The sequence below is a fragment of the Drosophila mauritiana genome, chromosome 2L (assembly GCF_004382145.1).
Source record: "Drosophila mauritiana strain mau12 chromosome 2L, ASM438214v1, whole genome shotgun sequence".
In the NCBI taxonomy this organism is placed as follows: domain Eukaryota; kingdom Metazoa; phylum Arthropoda; class Insecta; order Diptera; family Drosophilidae; genus Drosophila; species Drosophila mauritiana.
In genome coordinates this window covers 1865789-1889658 of record NC_046667.1, presented here as the reverse complement: position 1 = coordinate 1889658, position 23870 = coordinate 1865789, and the positions used below count along the sequence as shown (strand labels likewise).

General features: G+C 40.2%; 1 protein-coding gene across 3 annotated transcripts in view; it reads right to left on the bottom strand.

Moving 5' to 3' along the window:
- The window catches only part of LOC117135199 (mitogen-activated protein kinase-binding protein 1), a 58185-nt gene that overhangs the window by 31964 nt on the left and 2351 nt on the right, over nt 1-23870 (bottom strand). For 2 of the 3 annotated variants that reach the window (XM_033295276.1, XM_033295279.1), the window contains exons 2-3: nt 2184-2508; nt 2027-2109 (exon numbers count right to left, since the gene is read on the bottom strand). In XM_033295276.1, coding sequence (XP_033151167.1) covers nt 2027-2104 — 78 coding nt within the window. In that variant the 5' untranslated portion in view covers nt 2105-2109; nt 2184-2508. Of the gene's footprint in view, nt 1-300; nt 404-2026; nt 2110-2183; nt 2509-23870 lie in introns of those variants that run through there. The other variant, XM_033295274.1, reaches the window with a different exon arrangement.

Genomic DNA, 23870 nt, shown 5'->3' with positions numbered 1-23870 from the left:
TTATTTGCTGTTGCTGCTGTTTGCAGTCGACCGAATTACACGCACCGAAAATGAACAAAAGCAACAACTAACAACATTCGAAGGTCATTCCGCAGTTTTTGGGCAAATTAGAAACATGAGAGGCACACTAAAAAACTAAGTTTAACACGATTTAAGCGGGTCAAATGCGATTTGTTCGCCTGCCGAAATATAACTCTTATTTGCGGTATTTCTCGTTACGTTGTTTCTTCTCCCGCTGATTGGCTTTTCATAATTTTTCGAATTGCACAAACAAATTGCATGCGAACGCGTTGCAAATACCAATACTGATGCAGCCAGGCGAGACGCGAAGACAGCCAAAGCCAAAGCTGAATCGGAAAAGCGCGAGGAAACCACTGAGCACGCAGGAAAATCGCGGCGCTCCAACTGGAATACGAATTGTAACTGAAAGGCGGCGACAAAGCAAACGAAGCTAAAGCAGCGCAAAGCAAAGCCAGCGGCGCAGGCAGCGCAAAGCTCCAAAGCCCCAACAGCTGACAAACAATAACAAAAACCTTTGGGAGAGATCCCCACTCTCTCGAAAAGCTAGCCAATCAGCTGTTACGTTTATTCCAGACCAGCTAGATAGAAGAATTTAACTTTAAAGAACCTTCGCTGAATGCTACAGTCCATTGATATCCCTGAATTAATCAATATTATTAGTAGATCAATCATTCACGCTTTTTTTCAGTGCATATCATTTTCACCACGCGAAAGCTTTTGAAGAGCGCGAAAGGCTTTCTCTTCCTTCTCTTCGCATCTAATGCGTTGTATATTTAATCTCTTTGTCGTCGCCGCTTCTTAAATCCATAATTGCATTCGTTTCGATTTGGTTTATTATTTAATAGGATTTTCTGTGGGGTGTGGGTGGTGGGTGGTGTGAGTTTGGTGGTCGAGTGGTTTGTTCGTCTGTCTGCTGCGTGCATTGAACTTGACATTAAACAATGCAATTGTTTTGTTTTACTAATTGCGTGAAACTCGAGCGCACCTTAATTGTGGGTTACCTTTGTGGAACCTGAGTTGGGAAGTGTGTGGGTGGTTAATGAACCTATACACTCGGTGGGTGGTGTGGGGTGGAATGTGGGTCGATGGAGTGACAATCGCCGTAGATGATTGATGGCGATTTTTTGCATGTGGCTGCTAATTAGCTGGGTGTAAGTTTAAGTGAATGATATGTGCAATTACTTGTTTTTAGTCAGCAGTCGTTTAATGACTTCAAAATATTGTACGTAAAATTAAATCACAGCTAGCGACTGTTTCAGAATATTTAATATAAGGCTTGAATATTTTATGCACGCCCCTTTTATTATGTAAATGGAAATGAGTTGATTATAATACATTAATCTTCATTCATCAATGGCATTCCGCCATACATTTTTCTGTTGTACTTTTTCCAACTTTCTCAATCAACTACTTTCAATTAAAACCTCCCATTGAAAAATATACCTGACAAAAAGCAACGCCAACTCATGACCATTCAGCATTTCAAAAGGAAAATGCTTTTTGTGGAATGGCAGCAAATTAATCAAATCGCAGTCAGATGAACAAAAAATGTATTAAAACGATCGGGAAAGATATATACAAATAAATGACACAACCCAATCGATTTGCATTTGTGGGCGAAGTTCGAATGAATGCAGCGAAACTTTCCATTTTCCTCGTCGGGCCAAGAAGATAAACAAATTCGTCTGGGAAACTGGATCACATGCACTGCAGGCGGTCGCTCATTTAAGCGGATTCAATAGTGACAAACCTCCCAACTAAACCAACTTCGAGGCTTCTCACGAATTAGATCGCGTTCGATGAAAGCCAGCAGAGAATGGAGTCGGCTAAGCAAAGGGGACTTTTATGGATATATTCCAAATTTAAACTAATATTTATATTTGTGCATATCGCAGGTGTCCGGATACCAAAATTGGTGACGGAACCCACGACAGATCCTGAGTTATTAAAGTGTTAATTTTAAGCATACCCTTGTGGATTATATTAGTATTGCAGTGGAACTCACCCTGTCCATTAACTGTTCATCGTTACGTTTGCGCCTCGCCGGCGCCCTTATAATGCGTCCCACATCTGGAGCGTCCATGGTTGCTGTGGATTGCAAACGCAATAATAAAAGAAAATGAAATAAAAGAGAACGCTTGTTATATTTTTTTCTCTTTTACTTTCAAGAAATTGCGTCGCTCACCGCTCTCCAGCGGGGTTTCGAACCAGCGCGAATCACTTATACGCGAGCGCCTGTCGGTGGTTGACTCCGCTGAGTGCAGCTTTGAGCATTTAGTTGTGCTCAGAAAATGAGCCTTGAGTTCCGCTCGAAGCTTACAAAATGCACTGCATACTTTAGGGCTGGCTGCATTTGGCTTCAAAATTTGGCAGTTTTCTTGTTGATTTAATTGAATACTTTATAATTTTATGGCAAGTATAGACTTTTTGTTAGTTTAACGACGGAAGCATAGGTGGCAATTGGCTCTTGCCTAAGTGGACAGCATTCTGAAAAACATAAACAAGGTAATTTAATAATATTTTAATAAATAATAATCACTGCCATGCTATTTTAATAAAAGTTTATCCAGTTTTACTGCCAACCCATTTAAATTACTTCAACTCTTACAAATTTAATAAAAACTTTGCCTCATTTAAGCCGTTTTAGGACAAATTGAAAAATGCATTAAAAGGACTTTTCACCTTTTGCTCGTTTGCCTTAAGCACACTTTTCCTGCGGTTGTTGCTCGGCCAATTTCCCCGCCTGCCACCCCATAGAAACAAAGTTTCCCCCACGATTTTACTTTCCCAGTCTTGCGCTGAATAAAATATGATTGAGGTTCAAGGCGACTGAAAGCTTTCAACTGCAACAATGTCAATTTGCTGCAGCTGTTTGTCTCGGGGCTCCAGTGTTGGTAAATTGATTTTGAAGGCTTATAAAATAGTCAAGAGTTTAGAGGAAAAGCGGAAGGAAACCCGGAGCCACCTAATCAACTCACCAAGTGAAAAAGTGGTTACAAGATTGGACATTTAGTTTAAGTTTATCTTTCTACCAGGTGCAGTCTTAAGGCTTAAAGATAAGTTACAAATTGAATTCGATTCCACGCCTAATTGACTTCTTGAACAAGACAAGCCAAAACTTAGTAGCTAAGTCACACAAATCAGCGAAGCAATTAGACACTGCAAATCAATTGAATCAACATTCGAACAGTTCGTCACTTCCCACTAGACAATTGATGCAGTCATTTCAGATGCAGTTGGCTGAAGGGAAGTTCTGGCCTCCAAAAACGGTTGACAATAGTCATCCAATAATGGTCGTGTGACGTCTGCAGCGGGCCATAAAGCCAATGAATCAGAAATCACTCGCTACTCCCACTTGTTACCACATGGGGACCCAGATTGATAAGGATGTGGCCGTGCAATTGCACACGATTTCATTTGGCCCAAGGTGAGTTTATCTTGGGCCTGCGATACATGTTAGTGGGTCGAATGCGGTTGTGGTTTTTATGTTCGAATTAAGGCATATAGGCGGCACTTGGCCAAGTTAATTAAACAGCGAAACAAGGAAACACTTGTAATTAATGCGCAAAAAGGCAGCAACAACGAAACAATGACTAAGTGATTACAGATACAAAGCGGGCTGCAAAAAATAAAACAGAGTATAGAAGACGTTGGCGAACCCTCGAAACCTCTGCTTGAATGAATCCAAAAAAGTGTGGCGGAAAAGCGTGGAAAAACAGCGGGAAAACGGGAAACAAAAGGAGATACCTCCAGTCTTGAGGTTGAAAAATTTTCCTCTCAGCTTTGCACCATTTTCGGTGTGACGCCGATTGCTGCATTTTCCTTTGCATAATTTGCTGAAAGTTGCCAACGCAGGTGACCAAATATTGCGAAAATTCTTTAATTTCCCCACCAAGTTTTCTTCGGATGGGAAAACTTTGGAATTCAACGTGGATTGTGCTGAGTAGAGAATAGCTGTACGAAGAGTCAACGGGAATTAGAAGTTAAGTTTAAAGGAGTAATTGTTGTAGAATGATTGTATTTTCATTAATTAAGCAAACTTTTCAGTTGAAAGCTGATCTGTTTAAAAAACAGCGGCACGCGTCGCAACAAATCCTGTATTTAATTAATGCAATCGGCACTAAACTGACAATATTATCGTTTTGTTAACTTGTTTAATTGACCGAGACGAAAAAAAGGCGAAACAAATAAGTGTTAACATATTGACAATAAACGAGTAATTTCTCAACACTGACGAAGGGAAATTCATGGCGAGGGGAGCAGCAGTGCCCACTTATGGAGCAGTTTCTACCATTTTGCTTATCTTTTCCTTTTCTTGGAGATCCTCTTGCCAATCAAGTCAGCTCCAATTTCGCCGTACGAGTATACTATGTCGCCCACTTTTTGCACGGAGCAATTAAATTATGTATTATCTTTGGATTGGCTTTCAGCTCAAATCAAGTTGTAAATCGATTAGGGGACTACTGCCTCCACTTTTCTCTGCGTTTTTTCTTTTGTGCACAGTGACCGCCATAAATAAATGCAGTTGACGACGGCTGAGTGATTTATGCGACAGTTTGCGAGGCAATTGGATTTTTTAATAATTTTTATATCCTATTTTTCCATTGATTAGATAGACTGGCGACTGGCACATATTGGGCGGATTTTATCTCTGACCATCGCTCCTCTAGAAAACATTTTTTTTTTTTCAGTTATTGTTGTTGAGAACAAGTTTTATTTCATCTTTTTGTTTGGCGACTGCCGCTTTTTTCTCGCTTCTTGTGAGTCAATTGACCCAAATCGTTGGGCTCCGGCCTTTGTGTCTGAATCGACTTGGGCAGCCTCTCTTGTTGTAGCAGACGTGTCGTTTCGCAGTGCTCAGATTGGCCCCAAATACCCTGTAATTCGGAGGCACAACAAAGAATTTATAGACCTCTCACTTAGTGGTTAATACTACGATGATTAACCCCTGAAGAGTTGCTACTTCTACAACGATCAGTTTGTGAAAGATCCAGCACTTTATTTCCATAATGCCTTTCATTTTAAAACAAAGGGCATCTCGACTTCCACACACTCAATTAACGCTCTATACATGTTTCTCGCTCGGTTTCCTGTTCTTTTGTTTTTAGTGGGTCGTCTTAAAACGAAAGGCAGTTGAACTTTGCCAAAATGATCAGCTGAAGAGCTGAAAAGCTGAAGAGGCTGGGCATGTGGCTACAAATAACTCTTATCTGATGTGATGATATACGTAGGGACTTAACTTTACACTAATGAACTAACTAATGAGTGCTGCATTTTGATTTATGAGCAGTGCTAAGATGCTTTCTGTGAATTATCAGAGTTGCAAATTGATAATGAATGCCCTGAAAGGAGGCTTTTGGGTCAAGAATTGATTTAACCACGCTCCACTAAATACTCAGCTTAGTCAGATTTAGAAGACTCCACCCAATTCCTGGAATTAAATCGTTAAATCCGTTTACGACAATGGATTCAATAAAACCCAAGGCCGACCAATATTTGTTTTCGGTTCCTCGCCTACGAAATTGAGTTTGCCCACATTTCGAGCTGAGTTCGCAATTTACCCCAACATTTTATGGATCATTTAGCATATGAGAGGAGGCCCCAAAGAAAAACGAAAGCCAAGCATCGTGAAAAATATTGCAAACTTTGATTAAATTCATTTCGAGGCCTTTGACTCTTGGCGAGTGCGAATCGAGTTCAATGAATTTCTGTGTCAACAGCTTGCAAGTTTTAATTTATTTCGCCGCGTTTTGATGACTCGATATAGGCATTCGATGAACCTCAAGCTAAATTTAGTGAAGTGGAAAGTTTTAATCACTATTTTCCTTATTTGCTAAAATTATATAAGTAAGCAGCAGGACAGCCAGAGTTGCATCTCAACGCTTCAAAAAGCTCTATAATTATTTTCTTCGCATTGAAACAATATAAAATCAGCGAAGACTTGCTACAGATCGTACCCTACAATTGTACAATACTGTACTGCCAATTTGAGCAAGCTGTTGTCTTAAACAAATAATCCTATTTAACAGTTTACATTATTTATTTATTGTATTTGCTGTTATAAATATAATTCATTACCCCAAATGGGGGTACTGCAAACTTTTTACTGACAAAACTTCAAGGAGTGTAAAAAATGCAGTGCTTTCCATTTGAAAAGAAAATTTAATGTACAGACTATACTCATTATTTTAAATATATTTTTTGCGTACTCAAATTACAAATTTTCTCCCATTAACTCGTCTGCACAGTGTAATTAAAATACAAATTCTGCAGCCACAGCCGAAAACGCCCCCGTGCAAATAGTTTACGAGGGGGAGTAATCTCGTGGTGTTTTTGGGAGGAACCCGGTGGCGAAAGAGCAATCAAAGAGGCGCCTTGAAAGAGGCGGCACTTCAAACTGAAATCCAAGTCGATGGCTATGAATTTCCAGCTGATGCTGAGCTCAAAACTGAAGCTGGAAAATCGGCCAGAAAGTGCATACTGCATGCAGCGCGTTTTATTTTCCTCGACGCCTCGAGTGTTAATAAAATGTTACACTTAAGTTGCCATGAAAGGCGGCGGAGGGGCGTGGCACATCCACCGTATGTGGTAAACATTTTTCCAAGAGGAATGCAAAATGAATTGCAACCAAATGGAGCTGTTGCCGCTGCAGATGATGTTGCCGCAGCCGTTGTTGTTGTTGTTGTTGCGCAAGATGATTGCAATTCCATTTCCAATGATTGGCAAACAGCATCCCCAGGGGCGTAGCGCATTAGGGGGCGGGGCCGGGGCCCAAAGGGTGTGAAGGCAACACGTCTTGGATCCAAAAAAAAAAAATCATTCGAGGCCCAGCACATGCAATATCTAAGAAATTTGCATGATGTGCTTGCCACATGGAAAATGTTTTAAAATGCACTTGCAGACATAATTGCAATTGTAAAATGACTAGCCAAACTTCAAAGGCTTTTCTTAAAAATAAATAGTAAACGTGTTTTAAATACCTTCACTTCAAAACCCAATACCCAATAAAATGTTCAAGAAAATTTAAGTTTCTAAACTGTGTTTTACAGTGCACTACATAATTTATGCCCCTTTTACCACGAGCTGTTGTCTAGGGAAAAAACTAGCGATAACTTTAAGTGAAAAATATGGCAAAATTTAAATACACATGTGAAAAAGGCGAGATGAAAACCCCATAAGAAGGTGGATAAGTGGAGAAATAATTCCAAGCGAGACAATGAGGCTGCAGAAACAAACGCAACGCAAAAATGTACACGGAAGTCAACGGGGGATAAAAACAACGAAAATGAATTTCCAAGTCCGAATCGCGGGGAAAATGGTTTTCCAATTTGGCACGGACCTGTGAATCTCCGGGAAAAGTGCAAGTGCAAAGCCCAAAGCAAATAGAAAAGCGAGCTCGAGTTAAATGGGCGTTAAATTGGCTGCAGCAATCGCATATGGAAATCCATAGGGCCTATTAAGACCACTACACTAAATACTCGAAAAACATTAGCGTACGAAAACCTGAAACTGGGTTCAATGCCCCGCCAACTAAAGAAAGCCCTCGTCTTTCGCATAACGAAGAAAATCTCCGCAATTGACGCAACATTTCTGCGCACACACTCGAGACAAGGCACTAAAAAGAACATAATGAAAAGCGAGCTAAATTATGAAAAGATACAGAAACCCAGAAAGAAAGGAGTAAATCTTCGCACACCCAACTAACAATGGGAAGCCGCCACCAACTGGCTTATAAAGTTTAAACAAAGCCGAGCAGAGGAAAAGCAATAAAAGTACAACCACTATCGTTCCGCGAAAAATGGCGTCACTACCATCGTCGTCCGATTTTCAGCTATCACAGCGCTAATTATACATATTACTATATATATATAGCCATTAGTTATCAGCGTGCAGAAATAAAACGAATGTGAGCCGATATGAAAAGTCGAGTCGAGGAGAAACGCCACTGAAGAATCGAACGGTAAAACGTGAAGATGTGTCATGGAGTTTCGAAATCTCTTGTTTATTTCGCTGGCGCCTCGGGCTTCTTCCATTGTTTACCTGTCTCTTGAGAAAGGTGTTCTTGGCCTTTCTCCTGTTTTAGCCATCAACAGTTATCAAACGGTGGCAATAAACACATATTCATATAAATATATTTGATGGTTCGATTACGGCATAGATGTTGAACAAGTCTGTTGACAGATTGAAGAACCTTTCGGCGAGGCAGGAATCTTACCACCCGATGAGATCATGTTGCTAAAGTGTTCAAATTGACACTTATGGTCTCTCAAAGAACAGCGATCTTCGCCATGATCTTGACCCCAATGTTACGGCAGATTATAGATCATTATCATTATTTTCAATCGGTTGTACGCAACGTGGGCTCATCAAATGGCGACCATAATTCATTGATTTATAATGATTTATTGTTAAATTGCCTGTTCATACTCATAATCATCAAGTAGTTGGGAAATCCATTAGATACTCGCACTGCATTTGTACAAGAGACATGATCAAATTATAGCTTAACTTCAACTGCGCTTTGGAACATCTAAGCGATTACACAAAGTGCGTGTTAGTCTTAGCTACTAAAGATTAAAATATTCTTTAAATAAGAATTAACATTTATGGCCCGTTTCAGATGTTTGAATTCCTAACAGATTGTGAGTTGTATCCAATTCACTTCCACCTGGAAGCTTTCAACAATAAGCTGTCCACTCGAACACTTGACAACATTCAACGGGGAAATGGAAAATCAACAGAGCTCATCAGCATGCTGCAGCTTTCATTCAAAGCCGACTTAGAATTCAAATGAGCAAAGTGTAATTAATATGCCCAGAAAAGAGCAGACTTCTGGTTTTGCTGGCAGGTTGCACACGTCAATGGCAGGCCCAGAATCCCCAGATTCAGATTCAGATTCAGATCCCAGCTGACAGTCTCATATCATATCAAGTAACCTTCGTGTGGAAACAAACAGAAACCGGTTGCCTGCACTCCGCTTATATAAAATTATACACACTACATGGGAGAGGGTTAGGTTATGCGGTCGCGTAATAAAATTAGAAAATGCCGGGGGTTTTTGGGCGCCCGGGAGGAGGAAGTGCCACCCATCAGTCCAGCAACCCACCAGCGGAGCTGCAGCCGAGCGGAAACCGTTCGCTCTTGTTGGCCATGTTTGCCACTTGGCTCTCAGCTGTTCGCTGTTAGTTGTTGCCTGTCGGCCGTTGGCAGATCTCAGATGGCTGGCCATTTCTTGACACTTGACAAACTTGGTTAGGGGGTATTTGCGGGGCAGATTGGACAGCGCGATATCTAACCAGAGTTTGCCCAGAGGAAATCGCAGTAAAGGCATAGTAGTTAAGCTTACAATGAAAAGTTTTCCCACCAATAAAGAGTACTTAATACCACAAGCGGTTAAGTTGTTAATCAGTTAAAATAGTATGGGTTCGAAGCCTTGGTAACTTTTGAATAGTTAGGATAGGATATATTCTCTTTGATACCGTGTATTTCAGAGGGCTTACAACTACATTTAGTTAGTTATCTATGTAGTTATGCAAATCCGTCAACAACTGGCACGTAATTAGGAATATCAACACCCACTGATGGGGAACTCTTATCGACAGAACCGAGGGTGCCGGTTCGCGCCCACAGGGGGCGTGTTTGTCGCTGTGCTCGTCGTATCAGCTCATTAAGTCGTCTGTGTCTAGGAAAAAAGTGATTTCCAGGCGTAACAATTGCTAGTGCAGCAAAACGCTGAATGGGCCACTTCATTAGCATTGTCAAACCAACCGCGAAATGACTCAACTTACCTCGACTTTCAGCTTGGGGAACAGAAATGGGAAATAAGTCGAGATCAAGATTCTTCAGGCCTTGTCTCGTAATCACCTCAACTTGATGGATGTGTCTTTCTGTGTGGGCCCGTGAAGCCGACGAAAACGAAAAAAAAACCACTTAAAAGCATACATAAATATCAATTAAACGTTTGGCCACTGAACTTTTGTTTGACTTACAAAACCGTTCAAGTTTAAGTGATTTCTGAACCATGAAGTCATTTAACATGCTGAAGGTCATTGTCTTGGGGGATATTCACGCATTTTGGGTCAAAAATTGGGCAAGCTTTCCCCCAAAACACTAATTAAATGTCACAGCGAGTTTAACATGATTTTGGCCCAGCAATTGTGCAATTGTCGCTGGAAAGTTATGCCGAAGTTAACCCAGTTTTTCGGCCCTGTTGACTATAATTTGCAAACGAAACCGAAAAATGGGGAAACGGGTTACACAGAACACAGAAGTTTCGACTTTATGACATACCAATTGGCATATGGGAGTGAAAACCGCTGAAAAGAGCGTGAAGAATAGCGGACTAGCTCACAGAATTATTTTATTATTTTTTGACAATTCGATGAGCAGAGAAAGGCAAAGAAAGCAGCGAACTTCGAGTCCAGGAAACGGAATAATGACACTAAAAAATTGCTCGAGTGAGTCATTAAGCTGGCTGGAAAGTCTCGTTTCGCCGTCTCTTTCCATCGCTCTCCGCCCGTCTCGTTCCCACCTCCTTTGTGGAAGCAGCCATAAAGGAAGCAATCCACACACCTCAACGGAACTCAAGGGGCAAGGGCAAACACCTTGAAGAACCCAGGGGAGACACAAAAAAAGCGAGGTGCCCAACTGCATTTCCTTGGCGCTTTGTGTGTGGCATAAAAAACACCTCTTGGCCAAAGGGAATTCGGAGGAGCCATAAAGGATTTCCTTTGTTCTGCCGGGCGATGAGGTGAAACGGGTCAACAAGAGAGTGAGTTATCATTAAAATTCAATGGTGCTTGCGGCTAAATGCATTTCTTCATGATGCTTGCAAGCTATTTGCATTACACAATGCTCACAATCAACCTACTACAAGTTACGCCAAAGGAAACGGTAGCAAACTCCCTATAAAACCAACTCCAGAATCGATGTACTAAAATAATAAGTTTATGGGTGTGTGAAACAAGAGTTAACAAAGTAGTCCTGTATAAATTAAGACCACAGCAAACAAGGCGAAACTACCACGCATAAGGAGTAAACAACCCAACCAATCCCACTTTCCATCATCTCAGTAATTTTTCCACCATCGTTTCTTACATTGTTTACTTTTGCAAGATTGGCAGGAAGCAGACAAACTGACGATTTGGCCAACCAAAAATATGCAGACAACAAAGACGGAAGCTTTTCCAGGGTGCACACAGAGGAAAGTCGTACCTTTAACTAGAAGTATGGTAAAAATAACAAATGCATATTTAAAGTGTTAAGAATTAAATATATTTTAAAGTGGTCTTAAGTGGTGGTCTTCAAACAAATTTTAAGAATGCGAACTGTTAATTGCAGTGTAGCCTGCCTTCGCCAGTCTGGAAAACTTTGGCTTGAAAGCGAGGGAAATTCAAACTGCGGGGGCGTTGTCAGCATTGCCAGACATTTTCCTACCGCAGCGGGAAAAGCGTTGGGGAAAATGTGAGGGAGGGGGGAGCGACAACTAACTACAGCTGACAGTGGCTGGGGCTGAATTGAGTTGGCATTAGTCAAACCAAACAGAACTCACTGAAATGGCGATGGGGAAAATGGGGGAAGCACCTCAAGAGCGCAGAAATCACAGGTAAGAAACCCAGCAATCGCCCCTCGTTCCGCTAAGTATATCAAATTTTTTCCAGCTACGTGTGCTGCTTCTCACGCTCCAGCTTTAGTTCATCGGAACAGATGTTGGCAAAAGTATTTCTCGTCCACATGTATCTACACATATATATCTTTTTTCGTTTTTAACTTTTTACTCATACTTTGCCCGACTGCAACATTTGTTCGGCAGACAAAGTCGCCATATTATTCGCCAAATTCACATGTCACAGAACTATTGCAAGGAGGGTTCAAAGTTTGAACATATAAACCAATATGTTGTATTCCGTTGGCTTCAGAATGATGTGCAAGTTCCCTCGAGAAATTGTCTGGACAGTTTGACAAGTCAGCTTTGGTCAGTCAGGCATTCTAAAAATGTTGTTAGCTAGGTAAGTAAGTGTGGCAAATATTTCAGGGGCATATTAAAAGATTACCAATTAAACAAATCCGAACAATGCTAATAAAAAAGCCAAACAAGCGAATTGCGTTATCAGAAATGTTTATAAACATGCTTTTGCAATTAGGGCACTTCAATTATGAAATTCCCGAACAGCATTGTTAGCATTGTTGCCCCCAAAAACCGTTTACTATAAATCAAGCCGAGCTGAGACAACTTGGGGAACAAACAAAAACCTTAGCCAAACTACCGGGCTGTCTGGGCCAGGTAATAAACAATCGAAGCCGGCAAGAATTGAAACTCGAGGCCGGACCAGTTTTTCCGTCACTTGGGGGGATCGTTCAATCGACGGAGTAGGTAAACAAAAAAGCCACGTTCCAAAGTCACAAATGAATTGCAACCAATGTGGAATAATTTGAGTCGCGTCGCGAGCGAGCATAAAACGCAGTCAAACAGTCAAATGCCATTTCCGACTGCAGTCAGACATGGAAAGCAACAAAAAGCAGTGGGGACAACTACGGCAGCAATAGTAACACCAGCAATAACAATGCCTACAAACAGCAATAAAAGTAACAGCTACAGTGCGGCGTGCCTAAAGACGACGCTACTTTCGAGTATCTTTGGGAGTTTAGAAGTTTGGTATTTGTTACTCTTGTCTATTGCATTCAAATATTCTAATGTTACTCGAAAGGGTTACATATATCCAAGCTTGACTGTATCAGTCAAGTCAGTCGCATACCCAGGCCAGTTGAGCGCACGAGGCTCCCCAGACGGAAGCCAGTGGCCAACAAGCTGGCATGGGTGTGCCAAAGGGGGGTGGGCGCACTTTGGGGGCTGGTGGAGCCCAAGTCTGGCCAACAACACAGACTGGTCTAAATACCCATCCAAACGGACTAAGCGACGTGTTTTATGTGCGTTCCTCGGGTATTTATGGAGTTGCATGTTCAGCCCAAGACAGTTGGGCTTATGTTTATTATTTTATGTTATTTTTTTTCGGTCTTTAGTGCTGCTCCTTGTCGTGGGTTTCGATGTGGGGACACCTGGGGGAGGCCCAGACCACTGGGTAATTTTTCTAAGTGCAGCTCTTACATTCCTCCCCCATCGAAGAAGGCGCGCCCACACGAAACTGAAAAAAAAGAGACTCCACACACCTAAAAACCAGCGCATAGCATATCATGGCTAATTTGGATGGTTGGGACGGTGGTGTAGCCACCTGGAACCAGAAGTAGTCGCCCAAAGTGGAGCAGTCCACTCTGCGGGGGTTGTACCGCGAATCGTTCATACCAAATAACTCCATGTGGTGCAGTTGAATGAATACCCTTACTGACAAATAGTATGATAATAGCAGAATTTATATACAGACTAATATATGCTCCCATTTCTATTTAATCTCCAACTTCTAGCAAAACGCCCCAAAAACCCCACAACTGCATTAGTTCTTTTCGGCTATTTTGACTATAATTAAACAGGCAGCTAAACGGTGGGCGTTGCCTGATATGAGATTCGTTTTTGTGAGCGGGTACTTTGTGGGCCATTGGCTCGCCTTGACTTTTTGACTTGAAGTTGATAGAAGACTTTGTTTACTACCTGCAACGATAAGATGGAAGACAAGTTGAAAATTAATAACAAATACATAAAGTCATACAATAGACATCATTAAAGCGATTAAGTATTGGCACAGAGCTGTGGCAATAGGGAATATGGAGCGAACCTATGTACTCCCCTTCAATAAAAATCCACTGGGGAGCTATTCACATCTGTTGCCATCTCTCTCGCCCGCCTCGTCGTTCGTCTCTTTCTGCCCGTGCGAATTAACCCACTTTTGCTGGCCATTCGCACCATCAACAACTGCCAGCGAATTTAGGATTATGAAATCGAAATCGGCTCTTATTTAATTTTCGTTTCATTGCATTTGTTTACCAATTGCTTTGGGCCATGTGAAAAGGCGATTTGAGTTAATTGGTAAAAGCGGAAATATAGTCCGCAATATTACATGGAAATTTATGAGCTGTGGCTGGAGATGATTGAAATTGTAAACTGATTTGTTCAATCCCATGCTAAGTATTGATATTTGCATAGCCCAAATGATTATTCTGTGTTTTTGTTCCACATATTGAACAACAGTGAACTAAAATAGACTATCTTGTTTAAATATTTACCATTTTCATATTTATGAAAGTACTGTTCTATACCAAACTACATTCTTACTTTCGAAATCGTTCTCGCTCTCCGCTGGACTAGAAAACCGCGAAGCCAGCCCCTCCTGCTTTCTCTATCTAAACCACCTGACTTTTCAATTTCCCATGCTTAATCATATAGCTAGACAAACATCGTCGGTTTCCCAGACTTCTAACAAGGAAGCGGCACTCGCAGTGACTTTCAAACTTCGACACTGACCTCGGCAATGCCAAAATGCATGGAAAATGCCATTCAGATACGACGACTCGTTCCATTGGGTTCCAAATCCCCACCACTCCCCACTCCGCAGCAAAGTCAACAGCGACTTTGACTTTCTAAGGCAATTTACGTTGGCTGAGGTTTTATGGCTAGAAAGTCCGCTTGGGATCATAGAGTTGTAGAAAAATTCATAAGCATAAGCAAGCGAAAATCGTTTTGCGGCCATTTAGCGGGCCAATAAAAGTGTGCAACCCGTCAACGGCTTTATCAATTCGCCATTTTTTCTAGCCGTGTAGCTGTGTGCACATGCATTATTAATGCCTCTGACAATTGCAACTGCATTTGGCCATGTGGCAAGGCATCGTCGCATTGTTTGCAACTGTAATTTGCCACTGCCAACTGAGAAAACTCTTTAGTCGCCATGTGTGAAATTTCCAAACTGCCGGCTCAGTTTAGTTATAGTTATACTTTATACTTTATACCCCTTTTAAACCGACAAACATCTGGTTGTGTGAAGATAAGGCCCTAATTGCATTGCCCAAACGGCTCAGAGGAGCAGGCCTAATTTATTACATCGGACAGCAGTTGGATTATTTATGACGCGCACTGTCTGCTTGCATAATCAGTGCCACAGTGTTGATTGCCAATCGAAAGTGAAGTTGGCACGTGTGAAAAGCTTGGAAGTGATTATATAAGAAAGATGATAGCTATAAATATATAGATATATAAGGCAGATCTATAATAACAATGAAATCTTCCCTGAACAAACCAAATAAAGTGATTTTATCCTCAGCACTCACCTTGCCAAAACGGAAATGTTTAGACTTTTGTAGTTATTAACACATAAATATGTCTATAGGTGGGTAAAAAAAAAACCAGCGAATGTCAAAGCCAAAGGAAGAGTTGGGGAAAACTCATACACGTTCGGTCAAAATATTTGATGCGTATAAATAATGAATTTGTATTTGGCAAATGAATTGTTCGATATGGCATTAATGCCACTTCGACACGCAACGCAGACAAAACTTTTAGCCTGATTGAACAACATAGTAATATTGAAAGGAATGTTCAAGAGTGATTGAATGAGTGTTTCCATATGCTGGCGAATTTTAGCCATGCGTAATATGTTGTGATGTAATTTTTGAAAAGAATGCAAAAGGAAATAAACAAATGATATATATATGCATATGTTTAAGAGCAGAGCAAATCTTTTCACAAACCATCTAATCTAATCTGCCACGCCCAGTTTTAGAAAACTTTCGCTGGGCTCGTAAGAAAGGTGGATAGAAAGTGCAATCGACCCCAAGAAGATCAAGATACATCCATGAGGCCAGAGCAAATCGATTGAACCGAAAGTTCGTCACGTTCGCTCACTTCAAATCCCATCAATGGAATACGACAGAGATCGCAGTCATGTGCTTTTCGTTTGAAATGCTTTCGAGGGTCGCTCGTTCACTTTTGCCCACAAAAGCCGAGACGCATAAATAACCGGCAACGGTCATTTCGCCGATGACAATGACGAACCGAACAGCTCAATGAAGCTGGGTTCGGAAAAATCGAATTTTTGAAATTTAAAAGCTGGAATCGTTTGCCCATTTTTTGCCCATGTTTGCCCACCAATTAGTTTTTTTTGCCCACGTCCAGTTTTTGAGATATGAATTTTCGAACAAGTTCGAAAATTTTCGAAGATCAAAAATTTCACTTTTTTCAAAATTTTTTTTTTTTAATCGCAATAACTTCGTTTGCCCACGTTTGCCCACCCTTTAGAATTTTGAAATTTTCGAAAATTTTCAGAGATCAAAAATTTCACTTTTTTCAATTTTTTTTTTTTAAATCGCAATAACATCGTTTGCCCACGTTTGCCCACCCTTTACAATTTTGAAAAAATTTATACTTTAGAAAATATAAGACATTCAAGTTTACCTAGGTGTCTTTGCCCATCCTTTGAAATTAATTTTTTTCGTTTGCCCACCCTTTAATATTACATTTTAACGTTTGCCCACCCTTCAAAATTATTTTTTTTCGTTTGCCCACTCTTAAAAATAAAAAATTTCGATTGCCCACCTCTTAAAACTAAATAATTTCGTTTGCCCATCCTTTAAAATTAATTTTTTTCGTTTGCCCACCCTTCGAAATTAATTTTTTTCGTTTGCCCACCCTTCGAAATTAGTTTTTTTCGTTTGCCCACCCTTTAAAATTTTTTTATAATGTTTGCCCATCGTTTAAACTTAGTTTTTTCGTTAGCCCACCTCTTTAAAATAAATATTTTCAGTTAAAAACGTTTTCCCACGCCTTAAAAATGTTTTTTTTTTCGATTTTCTACTTATAAAACCATATTTGTACATATGTATGTAATAACTGTAAGTTGTGCCGCCAATTCACATATGTATCTTAGGATCGGCGGACAGAATCACTAATATTATATGATTATGATGAACGTACATAAGGAGATCGCAACCCGTTACACAGTTTTTTCTTTAATATTTATATAATGTTAATCATTCGCCTACAATTTATAAATTTTTCTTAATCATTGATAAATTTCATGCAAGTGTTGATGAACATACATATGTATATATATAGTTTTTTGTACCATATATATATATATATATATATGTGTGTGTTCATCATAATCATATAATATTAGTGATTCTGTCCGCCGATCCTAAGATACATATGTGAATTGGCGGCACAACTTACAGTTATTACATACATATGTACAAATATGGTTTTATAAGTAGAAAATCGAAAAAAAAAAACATTTTTAAGGCGTGGGAAAACGTTTTTAACTGAAAATATTTATTTTAAAGAGGTGGGCTAACGAAAAAACTAAGTTTAAACGATGGGCAAACATTATAAAAAAATTTTAAAGGGTGGGCAAACGAAAAAAAACTAATTTTAAAGGGTGGGCAAACGAAATAAACTAATTTTAAAGGATGGGCAAACGAAATTATTTAGTTTTAAGAGGTGGGCAATCGAAATTTTTTATTTTTAAGAGTGGGCAAACGAAAAAAACTAATTTCGAAGGGTGGGCAAACGAAAAAAACTAATTTCGAAGGGTGGGCAAACGAAAAAAATTAATTTTAAAGGATGGGCAAACGAAATTATTTAGTTTTAAGAGGTGGGCAATCGAAATTTTTATTTTTAAGAGTGGGCAAACGAAAAAAACTAATTTCAAAGGGTGGGCAAACGAAAAAAACTAATTTTAAAGGGTGGGCAAACGAAATAAACTAATTTTAAAGGATGGGCAAACGAAATTATTTAGTTTTAAGAGGTGGGCAATCGAAATTTTTATTTTTAAGAGTGGGCAAACGAAAAAAACTAATTTCAAAGGGTGGGCAAACGAAAAAAATTAATTTTAAAGGATGGGCAAACGAAATTATTTAGTTTTAAGAGGTGGGCAATCGAAATTTTTTATTTTTAAGAGTGGGCAAACGAAAAAAACTAATTTCGAAGGGTGGGCAAACGAAAAAAACTAATTTCGAAGGGTGGGCAAACGAAAAAAATTAATTTTAAAGGATGGGCAAACGAAATTATTTAGTTTTAAGAGGTGGGCAATCGAAATTTTTTATTTTTAAGAGTGGGCAAACGAAAAAAACTAATTTCGAAGGGTGGGCAAACGAAAAAAACTAATTTTAAAGGGTGGGCAAACGAAATAAACTAATTTTAAAGGATGGGCAAACGAAATTATTTAGTTTTAAGAGGTGGGCAATCGAAATTTTTTATTTTTAAGAGTGGGCAAACGAACAAAAATAATTTTGAAGGGTGGGCAAACGTTAAAATGTAATATTAAAGGGTGGGCAAACGAAAAAAATTAATTTCAAAGGATGGGCAAAGACACCTAGGTAAACTTGAATGTCTTATATTTTCTAAAGTATAAATTTTTTCAAAATTGTAAAGGGTGGGCAAACGTGGGCAAACGATGTTATTGCGATTTAAAAAAAAAAATTGAAAAAAGTGAAATTTTTGATCTCTGAAAATTTTCGAAAATTTCAAAATTCTAAAGGGTGGGCAAACGTGGGCAAACGAAGTTAATGCGATTAAAAAAAAAAAATTTTGAAAAAAGTGAAATTTTTGATCTTCGAAAATTTTCGAACTTGTTCGAAAATTCATATCTCAAAAACTGGACGTGGGCAAAAAAAACTAATTGGTGGGCAAACATGGGCAAAAAATGGGCAAACGATTCCAGCTTTTAAATTTCAAAAATTCGATTTTTCCGAACCCAGCTTCTTTGAGCTGAACCGAACCGCTAATCATACTTTAAATATTACAACAATACACCTGCCAGCCGAGAAAAATCGGCGAAACGTGCGCTTCATTAATATGTGAAAATAACAATGCGACAAAAAGCGGCAAAAACTAAAGTAAATGTTGTTGACAAGTAAAAGTCAAAGGCGTTGAACGCGCCTAACGAGGCGCAACTAATGGGTTGAATATATCAGTGCATATATGACAATGTAATATGTTTATATGTTTAGGATTCAGCTTTGAAATAGTGGCATAGATGAATTCCTCTTTCTTTAATTTGGCCCAAACTGATCCAGCTGACCACGTTCAATCGCAACTTTCTTTTCAGAGCCAGAAAATGTAACTCAAACTATAATTGATAAGCGACTAAGGCGACTTTCGTTGCGATTAGAAAACCGAAACGAAACGCCGGGGAGTGGAGCAGGTGAGGGAAAAACTATTTAGTTGAGCGGTAATCGACTCTAATTGCGGTCTGGCTTTCGTGGGCCAAAGGTGTGCTGCCAATTAGCCGGAGCAAAGTGCGATTACTTTCGGGCCAATAAAATTCGAAGGTTGCAGAAGCACGCGAGCTGCCATCCCATTGCCCATTTTCCATTTTCCATTTCCATCCGACCTTATCTATATAGCTGTTAATTAAATGTCTGAGGAGCAGCGACCCAAAATAATTAAACAAATTTACCGGCAGTTCGGTTTGAATTGAAAAGTAATTAGATTTAGGTGAAGTGTGGAAGTTTCAAGTGGCTCGCTGAGCAATTGGATAATCTATCACATTTAAATATAGACCAGACTTTCTTGTTGTTGTTTTTTATGCTATTCAGCTCTTAAGAAAATGGAAGGTAAACAACAGGGAAAATGCCTTTTGAAGGGCAAACATTTGGGAAAATTAGTTGGATTTTGATCTGCGTTGCTTGAGCCGAAAGATACTAGAACTTTAATCTGGTCCAGCTTTTGAAATGCTCTTACTACTTTTGGCAACATTTTTTCTCTAACCTTTCACACTCTATTTAATGACTGAGAGCACAAAGTTCAATAAACCCCGAAAAACGAGTTAGCGCTTTTGTTTTATTTCCGCTTTTCTCATTTTTCATTGAGCTGTTTTTCTTTAGTAGTTTAAATTTAAATTGGCGTAACAAGACAACAACCATCGCATGGAAGGCTATCCCAGCGACAATAGGAAAATATTGTGGCCCGGGGTCAAGTTGAATTACTGGACAATAGTCATTCAAAAGAGACGGAAGCCAAGTCGCAAAGGGTGGGGTACTCCGCTTGTTCCAATTCATTTGGCAAGAACAAACAAAAAGAATAAAATAAAAGATACTGACAATGAAGAGGAGAAATGCCATTCAATAAATTCGAGCAGCTGGTACAATTGGTAGTCCATGTTCTGACATCATAACCCCATAAAACCCACACCTCCTCTGACCAATTGGATTCACTTGATTCATGGTAACAAAAGTGGCAACAAAAGGGCTATATTATATTTACAAGTATAAATATTTGTATTCAAAATATTATGAAAGAGGGTTATAGCTTTACCATAATTCAAATTTCATGCCCTCTCTCCCTTTTTCTCTCAGTATCTTGCAATTTCAACTTGAGCATTTCTGTGTATCGGATAGTTGCAACGTTGTCGATCCGCTTGTATCTTATCTTTCCGCGTCTGACCCAACCGACTTTTTGCGCCTAATGACAATAAACACGCGCTCATTCACACAGATACTCACACCCACATTCACATTCACATTCACGCACTCATGGAGTCAATTGTGTTGACCATGGCCAACAGATTTTCAACATTCAATCATATTTGCTGACCCTCGCGGATTTTTATTTATTCGCCATTACCCCCCAGCTTATTTTATATGTATTTTTTTCTGCAATTAGACACTCACACACACTTCCCTCTTATTTTGTGCCTCTTCGCTGGTTTACTGCCGATTTTGCCTAGTGCAGCATTTTCATTTCATTTCCCCTCCCATCTCTTTCGATTTTTCCACGAGCTTTCCGCCTAATTAGTTTGCTTTTTTTGTATTGATTTTTCGCCATGTGTGAGGTTTTTTTCTTTCGGTTTGCAGCTTTTTGTGTTGCCTATTTTCGTTCTTTAAGAAGGCGAACACACAAAACACAGAGCATTAGCAGATAAAATGGCAAACACTCCCACAAAAAGAGGCCAACGAAATGGCAAGGAAACAAAGTTTTGGCAAGCGCTTTGTTATTGATTTTGTCTGCTGATTTGGCCTGTGATTGATGCATAAAACCTTGATCTTGATGAGCTATTTAAAAAGTCCGTTTAATTGAACCGATTTGACCTCCCTATTTAATATTTATTCCGCTTAGTTTTCCATTAGCTGATATTCCATTAACTATTATAAAGCTTTTTTTGCTTTGATCTTTTATTTAATAATTTATTTTTTTCCCCTGACAGCGCAAAGCGGTGAAAAACACTTGAGAACCTTGCGCTGGCTTTCCTGTGATTTTTTTATTTATTTATTATTTTGTTTTTGCTCTAACTTAGCCACTTGACGCTCACTTTCGCCTTTTCTCATATGTGTTACGTCTTTGGCTTATCTGTTTGCCAATTTGTTTTCCTTTTTAACTTGTCACTTGCGGGTGATATTGCGGCTAAAAACTACGTTCTAATTTAGCTGATGAGCCATACGTATACGAAAATTGCTTTCCTTTACTGTATTCTATGAGATATGATTCAAATTTAAGCAGAATACGAATACATAGATATGCCAAAGGTTTTAATGAAAGGTTTTGATCAAACTTTCGGACGAATTTCGAGCAATTTCGCTGCTGGGCTGGAAACAATAAATTATAATTATTGCCCGTTAGTTTCGGTCTGGCAGTTGGCCAAAGGCAGTAATATCTGTCGAGAGATGAGGTCGAGCAAACGCAGCTGTTGCAGTTCAGAAACACATTCGAAAGAGTCCTCCCTGCAGGTCCTCAAACATTTTTCCCCCACCAGCTCGACAAGTTTGAGGACAGACAACTTTTTCCGACTTTTTTTATTGCCAGTCTGTCACAGACACAAAAAAAGAAGAAAAACGGAGCAACATTGCCTTTAAAAAATGCGACTGAAAATACAAGCAACTTTGGCCGGTTGTTTGAGGGGCCACTGCATAATACTTCCTCTTCAAACTTGGCACAAGCCATGGCCAAAGCCAATTGCCGGCACTGCGGACCGCGTTCCAATCCCACTTAATGGGTTATGGCATCCATGGGGCACTGCAAGGGAGGAGCAACAATGTATGGCAGGCCTAAGCCCAAATCATCACTGACGGCTAAAACTTGTAATCCCGCAATTTCGCTTGATTAAGTTGTTCGTAATAGTTCGTTAGTTGAGTAAATAAACTGATGTGATTACGGGCTGATGCGGGGAAAGTGGAATGTGATCCGCGATCATGAGTTGGCAGTTCCTCATCGCACAGCCTCAAATTGTCTCATTCCTGCGGCATTAACTTGTCATATCGATAACCATACAGGTAATCTTGAAAAAGCTACTAGCAGCACAGTATTCTGTCTTCAATTCCCACCATAAATTGGCAAATGTTGCTGCAAACTTCGCATAATTGCCACTTCCAGTGCATAAATTAGTTGCCATAGATTCCAAGGGCTGCTGCTCCACCCCCAAAACTAGTTCTCATCCCAAGACTCCCACATAAAAGATGAACAGCTTTAAAGGCGGCAGCACATTCTAATTAAGCCACAATACAATGCAATTCAAGTCATTGGAAACGACCTCAAACAATGGCCGTGCAAGAATGCGTGGAGAGAGGAAAAGCCTGAGGAAATCTTCAAGGAAATCAAGCCGGGATCGGAGTGGTGAGGAGTGTTTTCCGGGCATAAATACTCGTACTCGGAGATGAGTGCAAAGGAGGAGGGCCTTGTGTGCTCAGCAGCCATGTCTTATCGAATCGGGTTTGCCATTAACTTGGCCCGCACCAAAGTAAACTGCATTCCAGCCATACTCAAGTGCGAGTAGAACCCTCCCGGGCTGCCCCATCCGCTCCGAACCTTTTGCCCCCCTTCATCGACAGCATTTTCTCCGATTCTTCACCTCAGGAAGCGCCGGCAACTTACCCGATATCAATAAAAGTGCACAGAGCTGAGATAAACTTGAAGAGCACCAGCAGACCAGACACAAAACAGAAATAAATAGGATGCAATTGTGCAGCTAGCCCACCTGGAATGCCCTGCCAAGTAAGTCGAAAGATGACTACTTTTGTGTGAGCAATATACCCTTCGGAAGAGCATGGAATATGGATGTGGCGGAGTTCTGAAAAAAGGTGGAAGAGACACAGCTGAACAGCAGCAGCAGCAACTTGCAACCAGAACAACAAGGCAACAAGTGGAGGGAGGGGGCGGAAGGCTAGGAAAATGCAGCAGCAAAAATGTTGCACCTTTGTTAGCTGTTGCTGCTGCTGCTGCTTGTTTGTTGGCGGCGACTCTTGACTTCTGGCGGCCTAATGGATATGCAACGCATACGGCGAATTATCCAAAAATGTTGGCCGGAAGGGAGAAGGCGCAGAAAGGTGGCAGAACACACAGGTGAGCTCTGAGCCACACTTCGGTCGAGACATTCCCCCAGGTTGCCATAATTTTGAGCCTTCCTTTTTGTTTGCCTTGTTGTGTTGCCTTGGCAAATTTACAGTTGCATTTTGTGGAATGCACACGGGAATTCTTTTCGGCCTGGCCAAAACCTGTTTCGGGCTTCTCAACTGGGAGAGTTGGCTTATGAAAAGTGATGAAAATTGGGCGAAAATCGGCACATAGCTGTGATAAACATAGTTTAGAAAGTTCAAGGGAAGTGCATTATACTAGCTGTATTAAAAACAAATTAAAACCAATCTGTGCAATCAAAGAATACCAAACAATTCTTGCCTGATTATGCACTAGCCAACATTTTGCAGCTTCCTTTGCTGGCATCTCTGGCCTTTTCCTTATTTCCCAGTTGATTGCGGCCGACACAGACTTCCAATTGAGCCGTGGCCATTAGTTGGAATATACGGCATAATATATAATGGGCCCAGTTTAAAGATGCGGCCAATAAGAGAGCGGCTGAGATAAAAAAGAACTCAGAAGACTGGCCAAAAGGCAATAAAAGAAGACGAGGCACCGAGCCAATGATTTGGATGTGGAAGGGGGAATGCCAAGGGGGGAAGAGCCTGACAATGCCGACGCA